At 35.2% G+C, this 20,748-nt stretch overlaps 1 protein-coding gene across 7 annotated transcripts in view; it reads right to left on the bottom strand.

Moving 5' to 3' along the window:
* The window catches only part of STAU2 (staufen double-stranded RNA binding protein 2), a 304,830-nt gene that overhangs the window by 243,367 nt on the left and 40,715 nt on the right, over positions 1-20,748 (bottom strand). For all 7 annotated transcript variants that reach the window (XM_036065333.2, XM_036065329.2, XM_036065332.2 and 4 more), the window contains 2 exons: positions 9,869-10,028; positions 910-1,045 (listed from right to left, as the gene is read on the bottom strand). In XM_036065333.2, the coding sequence (XP_035921226.1) occupies positions 910-1,045; positions 9,869-10,028 (296 nt within the window). The remainder of the gene's footprint in view (positions 1-909; positions 1,046-9,868; positions 10,029-20,748) is intronic.

Below are 20,748 nucleotides of genomic sequence, written 5' to 3'. Positions count from 1 at the left end.
ATAACGAGTGCACATAGGTATGAGGAAATTCTCAGGGTAACAGAAACATGCTGAACCTTGATCGGGGTGGTCATCACATGAGGATACACACATATAAAAAGTGATCAAGTAAAGTATAAATATATATATATATATACATAAATAATAGTCATCACAATGTACATTTAAGATCTGTGCATTTTGCCATTCACATAAATATACCTCCATAAAGTACTGTAGAAACTGAATATAAAGGATAACTTCACTTTGGTCAAATATATGTGCAAAGAATTTTAAAAAGTGTAAAATACATCAAAATATTAAAGGTATTTAATTCTGCAATTACATGTTATTTATATTTTCTTTTTAACTTTTTGCATTTTCTACATTCTCTATAATGAGTTACGTGACTTTTATAAATGATCAGAAAAAAACACAACTTTTTTTTAAAAATTTTGCCTTGCCCATAAAAGAAAATTCTGTTACACTTGTAACTATCACAAAATTATGCAATGTGTAGACAGACTTAGTAAATCCTTCCAACAAATTTCCTATAAATTAAAAACATTCATGTTTGCAATGTAGCTGGACAAATTAAGAAAACCACTAATTAAGCTAAGTATCTGCTTGGTAAATAAATGAGCAAGTCAACTGAAAAGTCAGCACTATATCATGGCATGATTTTAAAACATGGTCCTGCCTGCAACAAATACAGGGTTCTCATGACTCAATAAAAACTAGTTCCCGAAAACCAGTTATTTTTAAACGTATTACTTTAAATATTCCTTTTGTGAGCCTGATTTATCTAAATTCCATGCAAAATGCCCAAAGTAAATGTTCCTTACAATGAAAATACTCTTTGAGTTTCAGAAACTGTTACAATATGCGTAAAATAATAAATAAGAACAAAACCAAAGAAGACATACAAACCTCTGATTGTACATGCCCCGAAAGTTGTAATTAGCTCTATAATTTGGGAAAGGCTTTGGATCTAATGGCCTGTAGATGGCAGGCTCTCCCCTTTTCATAGCAAGCCCATTCAGTTCCACAGTTGGAGTTATACTACCTGTTTAAAAAAAATATTAAAAGCACACAAGTGAAATATTTCCATAATAAATCACGCAAGCCATACTTACATTACATGTAATTACCATGAAAGAAGGTGGGAGTTGATGGCCTGTCTGTATGATTTTCTCAGGGGTGTATAAACAAACTACATAAACAGGAAAATTGTTTCTAATGAAATCTCTTCAGGGTTTGCAAGCTTTTTTGTATATTAATGACCAAAAATTCAACTTGAAAGACTGTTTCAAAACAAGGGGAACACAAGATTCACAGACTGCTTAATTTGGATACTATAAAGAAGGTACTGAACGTCAGCATTACTCACCCCAGGAAGCCTTCAATTATTTAATCATTAAAAACATTATCATCTGTGAATATTTTTATATTTTGCTAATCAAGCCACTGAAATTAGCAATGAATACAGGGTCATCAGTAATTCTTAGACTTATCTCATGAAAATACATTTTGAGTTTTTTCTATAACCAACAACAGGACAAAGTAAATCTACTAATGCTTTCTGTAAATCTTTAAAGATATATACTAAACCATTTATGGATGAAGTGATATATCCGAGCTTTCTTTCAAAATAATTCAGAGGAGAGACAGATGAGAAACAAGACTGGCCACTACGTGTAGATGACTGTTGAAGGTGGTGATGGGTATGGGGCTGTTCACTATCTTATCAGCTCTACTTTGGTAAAAGTTTGAAAAATTCCATAATAAATAACACACACTAAATTATTACATCACATTATTTTGAGTACCAAAAGAGGTTATTTAGTAAAACATTATATATATACACATTACATATAACAAATCACAAATATGAATCTAAAGTTTTTATAGAAAGTAAAATTTATTTTTTCAGTGTAAATCCTGTACTATTTTGTTGGAATTACGCCTTTTGCAACATACATTGAAGACTCCATTCGTCACATACAAAAATGGGTCGACTTATTGCAGCAGAGAAAATGGGGCTGGCAGAAAGCGCCCGCCGGGGGTGCCGAAACCTGACACAAACGCAGAACCGGCAGCCGCGTCATCAGCCAACCAGCAAGAGTCAGTAACTGCTCACTCTGTGTCCCAGTTCTAAAGAATTTATGCGAAACCGCTGAAGAGTATAATAAGAACAGGAACTAAACCAAGGTTAAGGGGAAAAACAAAGAGGGTGGAAGGACAAAGGAGGTGGAAAAGAAAAAAGGATAAGCATAAGAAAAACAGCAAAGAACATTAACATACTGAACAGTAAGTCCAATTAGTCCAAACCCCTAATTTAATACCAACACTCAGGGCAGAGGAAGAGAAAGTCAAGAATAAAGGATTCTCTTTTCTTTCTTTCCTACAGTATTTTACTGAGGGGTAAGTAAAATGCACAAACCTTAAGCATACAAATCTACAAATTATTACACATTATAAACATTCAGTGACCACCATTCAGATCAAGATAGGAACATTTTCATCACCCAGAAAGTTCCATCATAGCTATTTCCAGTCAATACCCACCTCCCCAAGTTACCTATTCTGACTTCTGTCATCAGAGTTTTGCCTGTTCTTCAAACCTGAATGTGTATTATTCTATCATGCGTCCTTCACTCAATGTAACAATTTTGTCAAATATTTCAGTATTGCAAACATTTTTTTTTAATCACTGAATAGTACTCTACTGAATGGATACATCAGTTTATCTACTCTGCTGTTGATGGGACATCTGAGTTGTGTCCAGCTGGGAGCAATTAAATAAAGCCACAGTGTTTTAGCAGACACATACACTCAGTTCCCTTAGGTATTATCCCTAGCAGTGGGATTGCTACTAGATCACAGAGTAGGTCTATGGTTAACTTTATTAGGAATTATCGGACAGTCTTCTACAAATTTAACACCAAAGAGTAGTGTATATTTTTTTTAAAGTTTTTTTTCTTATTTCATATATATTGCAGTTTAACAGTTAACATATCAATCGGTTGTAAGATTTATGTCTTTCTGAATTCTACTTTGCAACAATCTTACAGACACAAATAGCATAAAGTTCAAATGGAGAAAAAAGAAAAGAAAAAAAAAGTTTGAAAGGCCTCATCCTTTAATTAGGGCAATAAACAGAAACTAATGTATCTAACAATCATCAGTGAGGTGATTTTAATGCACTGGTAGGATATACTATGTCCTGCCACCCATACCAAAATTGGGTTTTAAGCTAGGTAGAAGTATTATATTCATATCATTTAAATAAATCAATGATTTCATATAAATTTCTCATTTGAAAGTAAGGGTGCAATCTATTTTCTTCACAGAAATGCCAGACACTGGTCTTCGTGAAGGAGAGTGGAGAAGCACCAGACAAGTGCAAACTGTGCTGAAGAGGTTTCGACTCCTGGAGCCAAGTATCTCCACCTGTTTCATAAAGACCGAGACTGCCACCGCTGCGTGTGCACAGCCTCTTTACTTACACAATAACGCTCCCACAGGAAACACGTACAGAGTCACTTCCAACTGTGAGAACCTGCAGATAATGCTAAGTACCACTCCAGCAGGTGCAAGCTGGACCCAGGCTGCATAAAGATGATCATGACGCAGCACTCCTCATGCATCACATGGCTGTAAAGCGGACACTGTCAATGCAGAATCTGTTTCTAGTGGTTTTTCGGTAGATTAAAGGAAATTTCTGTATTTATCAGTGATAAACATAACAAGGCTAATTGGTTATATATACAAACATACATAACAACTACTGTGGATTCCCATTCTGTGGAAAGTGAAAGAAAAATGCCACAACTAGTTTTTAAGGAGCTATACATTGCTAACACTCAAGGAAAAGCTTTGTAGGCAGAATAGTCCCTGGAACATAGCAGTCACTCAATAAATATTTGTTCAAACAATGAACTGATTAATTAATCAACCAAGGCTCCTTGAAGAAATGGCTCGTGCCAGGGCCAGGACAAGGAAAATATGAGATGACCTTGGAACATCTTACTGAGCCAGAAAGTAAGAAGTGCTCAAGAAGGATGAAAACAGTAGAAGGACACTGGAGTCAACTGGAAAGGTTCATACCCCTGGGTCAAGTCTGTGACAAATTGAGAATCGAAATAAATAATGATAGATTATAATCCTGTAAGTAAAATAGGAATCCAAGAGTCTATAGTGATAGAAATAAATGAACAAACAAAAAAATGAGGGGAAAGAGAAAATTCTAAGGTAGAATGCCAACTAATAAATATTAAAAACAAAACAACTGGAATCAAAACATCACCCTTTAAGAGAAAATAAGCTTCTGTTGTTCTAAGCCATATAAATTAATTAATTAATTAAATCACCCTGTGGCACTCTTCAGAGTATTAATTCAGAAAAGAATCATTACTAGATGCCAAACCTGATAAGTGAAAGCAAGTTTGATGAGGAACAGAATGTTTATATAGTCCCAACGTTTCTCCTCAGAAAATAATTAGTTCCTTATTATTTAATAAGAAAACATACTTATTAATTAACATTACAGTAGAGAAGCCTGGCAAACATAGTCTTCACCAAGTGACAAAAGTCATCACTAATGGGACAAATCAGTATCAGGTTTATCCTGATAAGTAACACTGAGGTAAGCCAACGCCACTGGGACATTCATGCTAAAAATTCAAAATCACGAGGAAACTCCAGATAAACTCAATTGAGGGGCATTCTACAAATGATGTGGCCTGTACTATTCAAAAATGTCATGGTCATAAAGGACAAGAACTCTGAGGAACTATTCCAGATTGAAGCAGAATGAAAAGAAATGATAAATACATGATCCCGATTAGATCCTGGACCTACAAAGGAATATTACTGGGACAATCAATGAAGGAAGAATGGAGTGTTTGCATTACATGATAATACCAGATCAATGTTAACTTCCTGACAGGAGAATGTATTTTGGGAACAATACACTGAAGTACTAATGGGAATGGGACCACATGCCAACAACTTACTCTCAACTGGTTCAGAAATGCTAACAGTTGGGGGATCTGGGTGAAGGGTACATAATAGATGCACTATGTACTCTTGCTACAAATTTTACATAAATATGAAATTATTTCCAACAAAGTTAAAAAAAATAAAAGGAGGGAGAAAGCAAAATAGTTCTTTGATATAGTCTTAAGCCATGCTGTAAATGAATTTAACTCCTCTTTGGGGTGCAAATACTATCTCTACTTGATGTGAAGTCAGGACTGAACTCCCCCCTCCCTGCAGTGCAGACAGAAATGGATTGTCTTTTCAATAAATGGTACTGAGTTAACTGAACGTCTATATATTAAAAAGAAGAAAAATCATGAACCCTACCTCACATCATACATAAACCTCAGTTCCTGACAGACTCCAGATCTAAATTTTAAAAGTAAAATAATAAAGCTTCTAAAATTTTATAAGATTATTTTCATTAACATTGTGGGAGACAAAGATGTCTTAAATAAGACACTAACCATAAGGGAAAAGACTAATAAATTCGACTTAAAGAATTAAAGAATTTCTGTTCATCAAAATATACCATTATAGAAAGATATTTGCAATGCACATATCTAACAAAGATGTGAATCCAGAATATGTAAGAATCCTAAAGTCAATAAAAAATAGAAAAACATAAAAAACAGACAATGCAGGTGTTTTTAAATGAGAAAATTATTTCAAGGCACTCTACAACAGAGATCTCAATACCAATAACCATATGGAAAGGTGCTCACCATCATTAGTTATTAAAGAAATGAAAATTAAAACTACACTGAATTACTACTATACCCCCAGAAGAATAGCTAAAATTTTTAAAGTTTAAGAGACCATATGTTGACAAGGATGTAGAAAGCTCTCATGTGTTGCTAGTAGGAAGGGAAAATTATACTTTGACGTGATGTATTACATATGCATTTATTATGTGTGTTATTTTTTTCAAAGGGGCAAACTTTTTTTTTTTTTGAGACACAGGATTCCCTAAATTGGGGCAGGGCAAAAAGACAGGGGGTCTTGCTATGTTGCCCACATTGGAGTGCAGTGGCCCTTCACAAGCACAATCCCACTACTCTGATCTGATCTGTTTCCAACCTGGGCTGGTTCACCCCACCTTAGGCAACCTGGTAGTCCCCCGCTCCCAAGGAGGTCACTCTATCAATGCTGAACTTCATGCAGACACTTGATCAGCACAGCGCACTGCAGCCCAGAACTTCTGGGATCTTCCCGCCTCAGCCTCCCAAGGAGCTGTGACTACATGCCACCTGTATAGCTCATGTATGTTTTGGGGTTTTTCTGGTTTTGTTTTGTTTTTGGGTTTGTTTTTTTTTCTGGTCATACTGACCCTTTTGTTGTTTAAATTAAAAAATAAAGGATACTTTAACACAATGGTGAACATACAAGGCAAAAGCAAATAATAAAATTTAAGACTGAATTAAGTAGCAAGCTGAATGTTTGGGCCTCCAAACTGGGTAAACCCAAACCACTTAAAAATGGATATGTTCACAGTTTACAGCAATTGGCTTATAGGTAAGAGAATGGTCCAAGTTTTTCCAGCTGAACTTCCAAGGAAATTCTCTCTTCAAGGACATACTTTAATTGTTGCTCTAATTCACTATTCAACCTGGCCAAAACTATGATAGTTTCCTTACTGTGTCTAACTGATGCCTCAACAGCTTTCTTATCTTTCCCAGTAGGTCTAGGAAGAAAAGACTGTGATGTAAGAACAGCAGCTATGACACCTGTCTTCTGTGTATGCTCACCGACCTCCAGTCTTAACGCTTACTCTGATTTGCATGAACACATGCATAACCCATGACCCAACAGTTCCAATGCTAGGTACGTCCCCAACAAAAATGTACACATACAAGACTGTTCACAGCAGTTTGACTTCTAAGAGCCTGAAATTGGAAACAATCTAAATGTCCATCAATAGTACAATAAATAAATAAGTTACAGTATATTCATGCAATGGATACTGTATAGCAATGAAATACTATGTTGTTAAATACAACATGGATGAATCTCACAGATGTTAACACTGAGAAAAACAAGCTATCACAAAAGAGTATAGTGCATGATTCTAATAAGCAGGCACAATGAATTTAAGATAGACAAGCAGAAGAGTGGCTTCCTTTGAAGTTGTTTGACCACTAGAAGGGGACATGAGGGAGGTTTCTGGGGCACTGGTAAAGCCTGTGGTGCTAGCAAAAAATCATCAAGGTTCTACAATTATAATTTGTGCACTTGCCGGTATGCAATATTATTCTCTATTTTAAAACTTTACCTTCCAAAAGCTACTCATTCTCTCAGCTCACTGCAACACTCAACAGCGCAAACTGTTTTTTGTTTTTTGTTCGGACTCTCTGTTTCCTTCCCCTGACTCCCTTGTTGGTTTACTTGCCATTATAATCCTCTAAAGTGGACCTGCTGCAGAGATGGGCACACACTGCTCTTGCTTCACACTGTATGCTCCGAACAGCTTGCTCTCTAACACGGCTTCAACCACTGGATCAGCAACACCGGACCTTCTGTTCCATTCCCAGGCCATTCCCAATACTACAGAGCAGAGGGCACACAGTACTCGATGCACAGGAGTTTCTTTTCCTCACCCATAAACTATGGCAAACGGTTTCCTAACTGATCTTGCTTTTAGTATTTTCCACCTTCAATCCACATATCAAACTGAACTTCCTAAAATGCTGTTTTAAACACATCATCCACTAGCTTATAAACACTAATCGCCTAAACTACAGATAAAATCTGATCTCCTAAACCTGGCATCAAGTCCATCACAATTCACCCCTACTATATCTCGAGTCTTCCTAGTCACTTACCTGCTCTAATTAAAAACCACTCCCAAAAAAGTTTTCTTACCAAAACTATCATCCACAATCCTATTTCCAATGCCTTTCTTCATTGTACTCCCTCTGCCTAGAGTATTCTTTCCTCACCTCTAGACCTGCCTACTCTCCATTCAAGGACCTTATCTTCCCTCAAATACTCCCATCCATGTTTATCATTACTTATAATACTGACAAGTGTTATTATTCACTTGGTACTTAATCTTTACCTTTAAATTATGTGATTTATGTATACAATTGTAAAGTTTTCACAGAAAAGGACAATGTTTTATATCTCTTAAATATATAAAAGCAAGTACTTAATACATAGAGGCAGTGGTGCGGTACTAATGATCAATCAGTAACCTAAAGAGATTTTTAAAAATTAGAAAAGGAGACAGCCTCTTACCAACTTCAAATGACTAGGTGTTTTTCTTTACTGTAATAATATTTTGCTTATTTAAGCTTACTTAATAACTACTAGAATCAGTTGAACAGAAGCAAAAGGAGGAGTAATAGGAAATTCATGCAGTTTTAGGGAGAGCAGTCCTTGAAAGAATAGACTATGTCTACTTAGCACATGCCACATGAGAAAGAAAGAAGCATCAGATGATTATGAGCCTGAGCATGTGGACTCACTCTAATTAAATAGATTACAGTCATTTGTGGCAGGAAAAAGTTTTTTACTCATCACAAAAATACCTAAAGTAATATTTGTCAGAAGGTAACCTCTTAAATTAATAAATTAATGAGTAAATGGATATAGGGCTAGTATTAAACTTATGGAACTTTATTAACTTGATGTTATCAATTCATGCATTATGTCCAATACAGATTTGCCTCTTCCAAATAGATGACTGGATGCACAATGTTGGTATTATATGCAACTGGAACAACTCTTTAAAATTATTCTTAGGAGATAAAAATTGGAAAACTTGTTTACTTAGCATTATATCACACACAGGGTTTTTTTGGATTTGTGGGTTTCTTTATAAACTTCCATAAGTATTCTAAATTTGAACAGTCCTATCAACCATTTCTACACCAACAAGCAAAATAAGATGCTTAGACCTAATTGTATAATTTTTATTAAGCTAAAATAAACAATAACTATTTTTAATTATTAAACTGTGTATTTTTATATATTATATAAAAAGAGAAATTGATCATTTCTATCTTTACTTTATAAAAAACTCAGTCATTGCAGCATTATTTACAATAGCCAAATTATGGAAGCAGCCCAATTGTCCAGCCATAGATGAATGGATAAAGAAGAGGTGGGATATATATATATATATATATATATATATATATATATATATATATATATGAATATATGTGAATATTACTCAGCCATAAAAAACAATGGAGCTAGACAGTATTATGCTAAATGAAGCTAGACAGTATTATGCTAAATGAAATAAGTCAGTCAGAGAAAGACAAATACTGTATGATTTCACTCATATGTGGAATATAAGAAACGAAATGAACAAAGGGAATGAAAGAGAGAGAGACAAACCAAGAAACAGACTCTTAACTATAGAGAACAAAATGATGGTTACCAGAGGGGAGGTGGGTAGAGGGATGGAAGAAATAGGTGACAGGAATTAAAGAGTACACTTATCAGGATGAGCACGGAGTAATGTGTAGACTTTTTGAATCACTATATTGTACACCTGAAACTAACATAACGCTGTATGTTAACTACACTGGAATTGAAATAAAAAACCTAAAAAAAAAAAAAACTCAGTCATACTTTCTGTTCTTTGTATCCAAACGTATTTTTGTCAACATTTAAAAAGTAAATAACACATCTTTAGAGTATCCACAAAGCAAATTTTTAAAATAATTATAATTACCTTCCTCATTCTCTCACCTTCAATTATCATTCAGTTGTTTTTTGTGCGTGTGCTACTCATACCTGTTGACTACACAGATGGCCTGCTATGAAGAAAGTACAGAGAACAACACATATAGAACACAACAAGACAACAGAAAGAAACAAGTCAGTGCCATACCTGGGTTATTATTAACATTACTTTTCGGTGGTTTCTGAACTGGTTTGGGAAGTGTAGATTCAGTCAAAGCTTTATTAGCAACGGCTTGTTGGGCCTTCTTTATACTGCTCCCTTCGGATTCCCATGTCTGCTCACCAAGACTCAGTTGCACTGAGAACATCTTCGAAAAACATAAAGAGACAAAGAAAACATTAAATTTTTCAGGAAATAAAATACACTGTCTGAGAGAAAAACAGATATACCATAGAATCAAAATTTTAGAGCTAGGGGTGACCTTACAAATTATTTGCACAAAAATCTTATTCTACCTAGTGCAATCATTTTAAGAGATTGTACCAGATCCTGTTCTATCCATTCAAAGGCTTAGCGGCAGCTCTAAGTATACATTTTGGGTAGAATAAAACAAGAAGAAATCAATTCCCTAAATAGAATCATATTGTTAACGTCCTCATAAAAGCAGAATAAGTACAAAGAAGATGAGAAACTAAGAGAATCCACAAGGCCCTGTCTCTGTAACACTTATAAAATCTAATTCCTTAAATGTCATACTTAGTACAATCTAGTCAAAGAGTCAGGCAATCCTACTAAATATTATGTCACCAGGAAACTCTCAATCCTCCACGCTCAACATTTAACCAGTCACCAAATTCTGTTAATTTTCTCACTAGTACTCTCAAATCTCTTTCTCTAAAAAAAAGAAACAAAACAAACAAAAAACCCCTCAAATCCAATTGTATCACCCCAACCAACTCCATGTTAAAAACCTTTCAACGTTCCCATTGTGGTGTGGCACAAAAGTTCTACCTGTCCATCTTCATTTCATAACCACCCTTTCCTTTGTCATCTGAACATTCCATTCACACCATTATTTCCATGTGAGCTCAAAACCTATTGTTCACCTTCCAAAATTGAGGATCAAGTTACAGAATACACACACAATCTGCTGTTTTCCATAGACTGCTTACTACTTTGTAGGAATACAAAATATTAACCCCAAGATATTTTCAATTAAAAAGAAATAAATGTATAATTGCAAGAAGGAGAACAGGTAGAAAATACCTTTACCAAGTGATTAAAGTTAGCATCATCAATAATCATACAAACATCATGTACCTCCTGATATGATCCAATGAGAAGCCTTTAGTATTCTTGGCCAAAAATGTTTAACCAGAATCTAATCATAGGAGGAAAACCAGACAAGCTAGATTATGGTATATTCTGTAAGACAACGGGCCTAAACTCTTCAAAAATGTCAATGTCATGAAAGGAAAAAATACAACAAAGAATATATACCATAATCTAAATTTCTCTGGTTTTTTCCCCCCTACGATTAATCCATATGATTTAAACTCTTCTGCCTCCATTTTCCTAGGCTCACAGGCCAGACACCTTTAAGTGGTCTTCCTTGTCTCCATTTCTCTCTCCATGCACCTGCATCCAATTATCAAGCTACTGACTCAACTTCAAAAATATTTTTCAGATCTGGCCTCCTCTCTTTATTCTCTTTGCCAATGTCTTAGCAAGGAATATCAACCTCTCTCCCCTAAACTACTATAAGACCATCCTAACATCATTCCCTTAACATAAGACCTTCCCATTCAAACTATCCTTCTTACCACCACCAATATCAACATTCTATAAAATACAAATGTATCCAAGTCAATCCTCTGCTTTTCTGAAACTTCTCTACAGGATCCCACTAGCTTATTGTACACCTAAAACTAATAAAATGTGTCAATTATATTTCAATAAAACTGGAGAAAATAAAAAGAGTCCCACTACATAAGGAATCCTGGGACACACTGTTTATGAGTTTAAGTGGTAGCTTTACCATTTACTATGTGCAAAGTTAGGACAGTTACCTATTCTTTCTCTCTGTTTTCTTATTTCTTTAATAAATCGAGACTAAAAAGAACATATAGGATTGTTGTGAAAATTAAAACAAAATTATGTAAATGACCCCATTTGAAAGGTAGAGATTGTCAAACTCAATAAAAAAAAAAAAAAAGCAAAATCCAGGGTGCCTGGTTGGCTCAGTCGGTTAAGCATCTGCCTTCGGCTTGAATCATGATCCTGGGGTCCTGGGATGGAGCCCTGCATTGGGTTCCCTGCACAGCAGGGAGTCTCTTCTCCCTCCCCCACTGCCCCTCCACCCTTTTTGTGTGCTCTCTCTCTCTCAAATAAAATCTTAAAAAAAAAAAAGCAAAATCCAACTACATGCTACCTACAAGTAATGCACTTCAACTATAAAGACAATAGAAAAAATGTATCATGCTAACATAAATCAATGAAAAGTCAGAATGGCTATATTAATATCAAACAAAGTAGATTTCAGAGCAAAGATTAATACCAAATAACAAAGGTCATTTCATAAGGATAAAGGGGCAAATTAATGAAGAAGACATAACAATCCAGAACATTTAGCCAACTAATAACACAGTTTCAAAATATATGAAGCAAAAAACTAACGGAACTACAAAGAGAAGTAAAAAATCCACAATTTACATCAGAAATACAATGCCCCCCCTTAATAGGTGATATAACAATTATTAAGCAATCATAAAGAATAGAGTAGACATGAACCATAAACCAACAAAACCTGATTGACATTTTTAGAAATCTCTACCCAAAAAGACCAAAAAGAGCAGAAAATACATTTGTTCTCAATTTCTCACAAAACATTCACCAAGAAAGAAGATATTCTGGACCATAAAACAAGTCTCAATAAATTCAAAGGATTCAATGATACAAAGTATGTTCTCTGACCACAATGGAATTAAGTTAGAAACTAGTAACAGAAAAATCTCTGGAAAATCCCCAAACATTTAGAAACTAAATAATACATTTCTAAATAACCCATGGGTAAAAGATTAAATCAAAATGGAAATTAGAAGGTATTTTAAAATGAATAAAAATGAAAACACTACATCTTAGAAGATAACACTAAAATAGTACTAAGAAAAAATCTCTAGCACTAGATGCCTATTCTAGAAAAGTAAGGGCTCAAGTAAGTTAACTTTAGCTTCGACCTCAATCCAATCTGAAGTTACAGGGGTTCAGTCAGTTAAGTATCGGACTCTTGATTTCAGCTCAGGTCATGATCTCAGGGTTGTGGGATTAAGCCCCATGCCGGGCTCTGTGCTCAGTGGGGAGTCTGCTTGGATTCTCTCTCTGCCCCCACCCTTCACACATGCATGTACACGTTCTCTCTCTCTCTAATAAATAAATAAATCTTAATAAAAGAGAATCTGAAGTTAACAGAAAAAAAAGTCATAAAGATAAAAGCAAACATTAATGAAATAGAAAATAAAAAATCAATAAAACCAAGAGCTGATTCTTCGCAGAGATCAATAAAATTGGTAAACCTACAGCCAGACTAATCTTGGGGGAAAAAAAAGACACAAATTACTAGTATTAGGAAATGAGAGAAGTGACATGACTCCAGATTCCTAAAGTATTAAAAAGATAACAACAGAGTATTTTTAACAGCTTTATACCAATAAACTCAACAACTTAAATTCTGTTAAAGACACAATTACTAAAGCTCATTCAAGAAGAAATAAGTAACTCAAATAGTCCTATATATTTTAAAGAAATTGAATCTGTAGTTTAAAATCTTTCCACAAAGAAAACTCCAGGACCAGATGGTTTCAATGATAAATTCTACTAAATATTTAAGTAAGAAATAATACCAGTTCACACAAACTCTTCCCCCAAAAAAAGAGTAAGATATTAGGGAAAACAATATAAATCAAAACTACAGACCAGAATCTCTGATAAAGATAAATAAAAATTCTTCACAAAATATTAAACAAGGAATGCAAACTGGCATAGCCACTCCGGAAAACAGTTTGGAGGTTCCTCAAACAGTTAAAAATAGAACTACCCTATGATCCATTTTGTATTTACCCAAAGAATACCTCAATGTTTATAGCAGCATTATCTACAATAGCCAAATTATGGAAACAACCAAAGTGTCCATCAACTGATGAATGGAGAAAGAAGATGTGGTATAAAGGGAAGACCCATAAGGCTAGCTGGCAGATCTCTCAACAGAAACTTGGCAAGCCAGAAGGGAGTGGCATGATATAGTCAACATGCTAAATGGGAAAAATGTGAAGCCAAGAATTCTCTATCTAACAAGGCTATCATTCAGAATAGAAGGAGAGATAAAGAGTTTCCCAGACCGAAAAAAAACTAAAGGAGTTCATAACCACTAAACCAGCCCTGCAAGCAATATTAAAGGGAACACTTTAAGTGGAAAGGAAAGACCAGAAGTGACAAAGACAAGAAAGGAACAGAGAAAATCTCCAGAAACAATGACAAAACAAGCAATAAAATGGCACTAAAGGGGACCCTGGGTGGTTCGGTCAGTTAAGTGTCTCTCTTCAGCTTGGGTCATGATCCCAGAGTCCTGGGACCGAGCCCCTCATCAGGGTCTCTGCTCAGCGGGGAGCCTGCTTGTCCCTCTCTCTCTGCCTGTCACTCCCCCTGCTTGAGTTCTCTCTCTCCCTCTCTCCCAGTGAAATAAATAAATAAAATCTTTTTTAAAAAATGGCACTAAATACATATCTATCAATAATTACTCTCAATGTAAATGGACTTCTTGCTCCAATCAAAAGAGATATGGTGTCAGAATGGATAAGAAAACAAGACCCATCTATACACTGCCTATATATATGAGACGTCGTTTTAGACCTAAAGACACATGCAGATTCAAAGTTAGGGGATGGAGAAACATTTATCATGCAAATGGATGTCAAAAGAAAGCTGGAGTAGCAATACGTGTATCATACAAACAAGATTTTAAAACAAAGACTGTAACAAGAGATGAAGAAGGGCATTATATCATAATAAAGGGGACTATCCAATAAGAAAATCTAACAATTGTAAATATTTATGCCCCCAACATGGGAGTACCCAAATACATAAAACTATTAATAACAAACATTAAGGAAATCCTTGATAATAATACAATAATAGCAGGGGACTTTAACATCCACTTACAGCAATGCATAGATCATCTAACCAGAAAAGCAACAAGGAAACAATGGCTTTGAATGAAACACTGAAACAGATGGACTTCACAGATATATTCAGAACATTCCATCCTAAAGAAGCAGAATATACATTCTTTTCAAGTGCACATGGGACATTCTCCAGTATAGATCACATACTAGGTCAAAAAACAGGCCTCAACAAGTACAAAAAGATTGCGATCATACCATGCATATTTTCTGACCACAAAGCTATGAAACTTAAAGTCAACCACAAGAAAAAATTTGGAAAGACCACAAATACAAGGAGGTTAAACAACATGCTTCTAAACAATGAATGCGTCAACCAGGAAAAAATACATGGAAAATGAATGAAAATGAAAACACAATGGTCCAAAACATTTGGGATGCAGCAAAAGCAGTCCTAGGAGGGAAGTATATAGCAATACAGGCTTGCCTCAAGAAGCAAGAAAAATCTCAAATACACAACCTAACCTTACACCTAAAGGAGCTAGAAAAACAACAACAAATGGAGCCTAAAGCCAGCAGAAAAAGGGAAATAATAAAGTTTAGAACAGAAATAAATGATGTAGAAACTAAAAGAACAATAGAAGAGATCAATGAAACCAGGAGCTGGTTGTTTGAAAAAATTAATAAAATTGATAAACCCCTAGCCAGACTCATCAAAAAGAAAGAAGGATCCAAATGAGAGAAATCACAACCAACACCACAGAAATACAAACAATTATAAGAGAATATTATGAAAAACTATAGGCCAACAAATTGGACAACCTAGAAGAAATGGAAATTCCTAAAAACATATCAACTACCAAAACTGAAGAAATAGAAAACTTGAACAGACTGACAACCGGCAGAGAAATTGAATCAGTAATCAAAAATCTCCCAACAAACAAAAGTCCAGGGCCAGATGGCTTCACAGTGAATTCTACCAAACATTTATTATTATTATTTTTTTAAGATTTATTTATTTGACAGTGAGAGACACAGCAAGAGAGGGAACACAAGCAGGGGGAGTGGGAGAGGGAGAAGCAGGCTTCCCGTGGAGCAAGGAGCCCCCCAATGCAGGACTCGATCCCAGGACCCTGGGACCATGACCTGAGCCGAAGGCAGACGCTTAACGACTGAGCCACCCAGGCGCCCCTCTACCAAACATTTAAAGAAGAGTTAATACCAAAAAACAGAAATGGAAGGAAATTTTCCAAATTCATTCTATGAGGCCAGCATTACTCTGATACCAAAACGAGACAAAGACTCCACTAAAAAAGGGAACCACAGGCCGATATCCCTGATGAATACAGATGCAAAAATTCTCAATAAAATACTAGCAAATCAAATCCAACTGTATGTTAAAAGATCATTCACCACAGTCAAGGATATATTTCTGTTTGCAAGGGTGGTTCGATATTCACAAATCAATCAATGTGATATGCCACATCAATAAAAGAAACTATAAGAACCATGTAATCCTTTTAATAGATGCAGAAAAAGCATTTGTACAACATCCATTCACGACAAAAACACTCAACAAAGCAGGTTTTGAGGGAACATACCTAAACATCATAAAGGCCATATATGAAAAACTCACAGCTACTATCATCCTCAATGGGGAAAAACTGAGAGTGTTTCCCCTATGGTCAGGAAAACAGAGGAATGTCCACTCTCACCACTGTTATTTAACATAGTACTGGAAGTCATAGCCACAGCAATCAGACAACAAAAAGAAATAAAAGGTATGCAAATCAGCAAGTAAGAAGTCAAACTTTTACTATTTGCAGATGACATGACACTCTATATAGAAAACCCAAAAGACTTCACCACAAAATTGCCAGAACTGATACACAAATTCAGTAAAGTCATACAATACAAAATCAATGTACAGAAATTTGTTGCATTTCTATACACCAATGAAGCAGCAGAAGAAGAAATCAAGGAAACAATCACGTTTACAACTGCACCAAAAACCGTAAGATACCTAGGTATAAACCTAACCAAAGAGGTAAAGGACCTGTACACTGAAAACTATAAAACACTGATGAAAGAAATTAAAGAGGACACAAAGAAATGGAAAAACATTCCATGCTCATGGACTGGAAGAACAAATACTGTTAAAATGTCTATACTATCCCAAGCAATCTACAAATTTAATGCAATCCCTATCAAAATACCACCAGCATTTTTCACAGAGCTAGAACAAACAATCCTAAAATTTGTATGGAACCACAAAAGACCCCAAAAAAGCCAAAGGCAGCTTGATAAAGAAAAGCAAAGCTGGAGGCATCACAATTCCAGATTGCAAGTTATATTACAAAGCTGTAGTGATCAAGACAGTATGGTACTGGCATAAAAATAGACATATAGGATCAACAGAACAGAACAGAAAGCCCAGAAATGAACCCACACTGTACGGTCAATTAATCTTCGACAAAGCAGGAAAGAATAGCCAATGGAAAAAAGACCATCTCTTCAACAAATGGAGTCAGAAAACTGGTCAGCAACATGCAAAAGAATGAAACTGGACCACTTTCTTACACTAAACACAAAAATAAATTCAAAATGGATGAAAGACCTAACTGTGAGACAGGAAACCATTAAAATCCCAGAGGAGAACACAGCAGTAACCTCTTTGACATCAACCTTTGGACCTTCTTACTAGACATATCTCCTGAGGCAAGGGAAACAAAAGCAAAAATGAACTATTGGGACTTCATCAAGATAAAAAGCTTCTGCACAGCAAAGGCAACAATCAACAAAACTAAAAGGCAACCTATGGAATGGGAGAAGATATTTGCAAATGACATATCTAATAAAGGGTTAGTATCCAAAATATATAAAGAACTTATGAAACTCAATACCCAAAAAATAAATAATCCAGTTAAAAATGGGCAAAAGACATGAACAGACATTTTTCCAAAGAAGACATACAGATGGCCAACAGACACATGAAAAGATGCTCAGCATCACTCATCATCAAGGAAATACAAATAAAACCACAATGTATCACCTCACACCAGTCAGAATAGCTAAAATGAACACAGGAAACAACAGGTGTTGGGAGAGGATGCGGAGAAGGGGGAACCCTCTTACACTGTTGGTGGGAATGCAAGCTGGTACAGCCACTCTGGAAAACAGTGTGAAGATTCCTCAAAAAGTTAAATACAGAAGTACCCTACAATCCAGCAACTGCACTACTAGGTATTCACCCAAAGGATACAAAAATACTAATTCAAAGGGATACATATACCCCAGTGTTTATAGCAGCATTATCCACAATAGCCAAATTATGGAAAGAGCCCAAATGTTCATCGACCGATGAATGGATAAAGATGTGGGAGACACACACACACACACACACACACACACACACACACACTAGAATAGTATTCAGCCATAAAAAAGAATGAAATCTTGCCATTTGCAATGACATGGATGGAACTAGAGAGTATAATCCTAAGTGAAGCCAGTCAGAGAAAGACAAGTACTATATGATTTCACTCATGTGGAATTTAAGAAACAAAACAAAGGGGGGAAAAAGAAAGAGGGAGGCAAACCAAGAAACAGATTCTTAACTACAGAAAACAAACTGATGGCTACCAGAAGGGAAGTAGGTGGGGAGATGGGTAAAATAGGTGATAGGGATTAAGAAGTGCACTTGTTGTGATGAGCACCGGGTGTTGCACGAGACTGCTGAATGACTATATTGTACACCCGAAACTAATATTACACTTCATGTTAACTAACTGGATTTTAAATAAAAGCTTAAAAAAATCTACTAACAAATGGGATCCATCAATATAGAAATGAGCTAATACATTGTAACCAAGTGTTTTATCCCAGAAATGCAAGGGTAGATTCTACATTTGAGAGTCAATCAACATAATTCACAATATTGAGATTAAAAACAGAAAAACCATATATTACCATCTCAATCAATGTAAAACCACATGACAAAAATCAACATCTATTCATGTTAAAAACTCTCAGTAAACGTTAAGTAGAAAAGAATTTCTTCAGTCTGATAAAGGGCATCTACAGAAAAGGTACATCTAACATAATTAATGGGGGGAAACTGAAATGACTGCCCATAAGATCAGGAATAAGTTGAGAGATGTCTGCTCTCATCACTTCTCTTTAACATTGCACTTTAAGTTCTAGCCAATGCAATCGGGCAAGAGAAATAAATAAAAGACATTAAACGTGGAAAGTAGGATTAAAAACTGTCTATATCGAGCACCTGGGTGGCTCAGTGAGTCAAGCGTCTGCCTTTGGCTAGGTGATGATCCCCGGGTCCTGGGATCGAGCCCTGAATCAGGGAGCCTGCTTCTCCCTTTCCTCCCAGCTCGTGCTTTCTCTCACTCTGTCTCTCTCTCAAATAAGTAAATAAAATCTTTTTAAAAAATTAAAAAATTAAATAAATAAAAAATTAAACTGTCTTTATTCATAAATGACATGTGGAACCCCCAACAAAATCTAAAAAGGAATTTTTGAAAAAGCTACTAGAGCTGATAAGTGAGTTTAGCAAGACTTCAGAATACTACATCAATACACAAAAATTGGTGTATTTTTATATAGTAGCAATAATCAATAAGAACAAGAAACTAAAATTTAAAAAACGAGCACTGGACAAGAGCAACAAAAATATGAAATACTTAGGGATAAATCTAAAGATATAAAATACTTGACTACTGAAAACTACAAATACTGTTGAGGGAAATTAAATAATATCTAAATAAATAAGAGATACTTTGTTTGTGTGTTGGAAGACTCAATTTTTCTACCATGTTAATTTGCCCCAAATTGAGCTACAGATTCACAGCAGTTCTATTCAAAATCCCAGCAGGGTGTTTTATAGAAAGGACAAGCTGACTTTAAATTCATATAAAAATGCAAAGAAACAATTCTGAAAAAAAGAACAAAATTAATGGACTACTACTACCAGATTTCAAGAATTATAAAGCTACTGCAAACCAAACAGCACAGCATTTGCAAAAAGATGAGAAAATAGATCAACAGAACAGAACAGACTCCAGAAATGGAAACATATATGGACAGCTGATTTTTGACAAAGGTGCACAGCAATGCAGTGAAGAAAGGATAATCTCTTCAACAAATGGACATCCATTTGCAAAAAAATAAATAAGCCTTGCTCCATATCTTACATGACATACAAAAATTAACACAAAATGGCAATTAGATCTAAATGTAAGACCTAAATGTATGATCTAAGTGTAAGACCTAAACTAATAAAATAACATAGGAGAAAATCTTATCTTTTATGAGGCAAAGATTTCTTAGACATCTACCAAAAGTACAACTATACAGGGAATAAATGGATAAGTTGGACTTCATCAAAATTAACAACTACTCCTCTCTAAAGATACTGTTAAAAAAAGAAAAGATAAGCCATAGAGTAGGAGGAAATAATTGCCAAACATATATCTAATAAGGGACTTGTATTCACAATACCCAAGGAGGGACATGAGAGAAGACACCAAAGTAGGAAGTTTCAATGAAAGAAAAGTGCCTATGATATAGCAAATACTCAACAGATATTTTACCAAGGATTTTTTTAATTCTATATACACTAACAAGCAATGATATAATTATCTGGGTACCCCCATCATCAACATAGTTGCTAAGAATTTACAAATCATCATTCCATCACACTACACTAGAACAGATAACGTATTTCTCAAATTACAGATGAGAAAACTGAAACTCTAAATTACTTGCTCAAGGCCACATAAGCTGGATAAAGCAGGGCAAAGATCAAGCTTGACAAATCTAGCTAGCATAAGAAAAAAAAAAGACTACTTGGCTTCAAAGCCACTGGGTTATACTGTCTCCCTCAGTGATATCTATTCC

Source organism: Halichoerus grypus, chromosome 5 (genome assembly GCF_964656455.1).
Source record: "Halichoerus grypus chromosome 5, mHalGry1.hap1.1, whole genome shotgun sequence".
Taxonomy (NCBI): Eukaryota; Metazoa; Chordata; class Mammalia; order Carnivora; family Phocidae; genus Halichoerus; species Halichoerus grypus.
The sequence above is the reverse complement of the archived record's forward strand: the minus strand, read 5'-3'. Positions and strand labels throughout refer to the sequence as shown.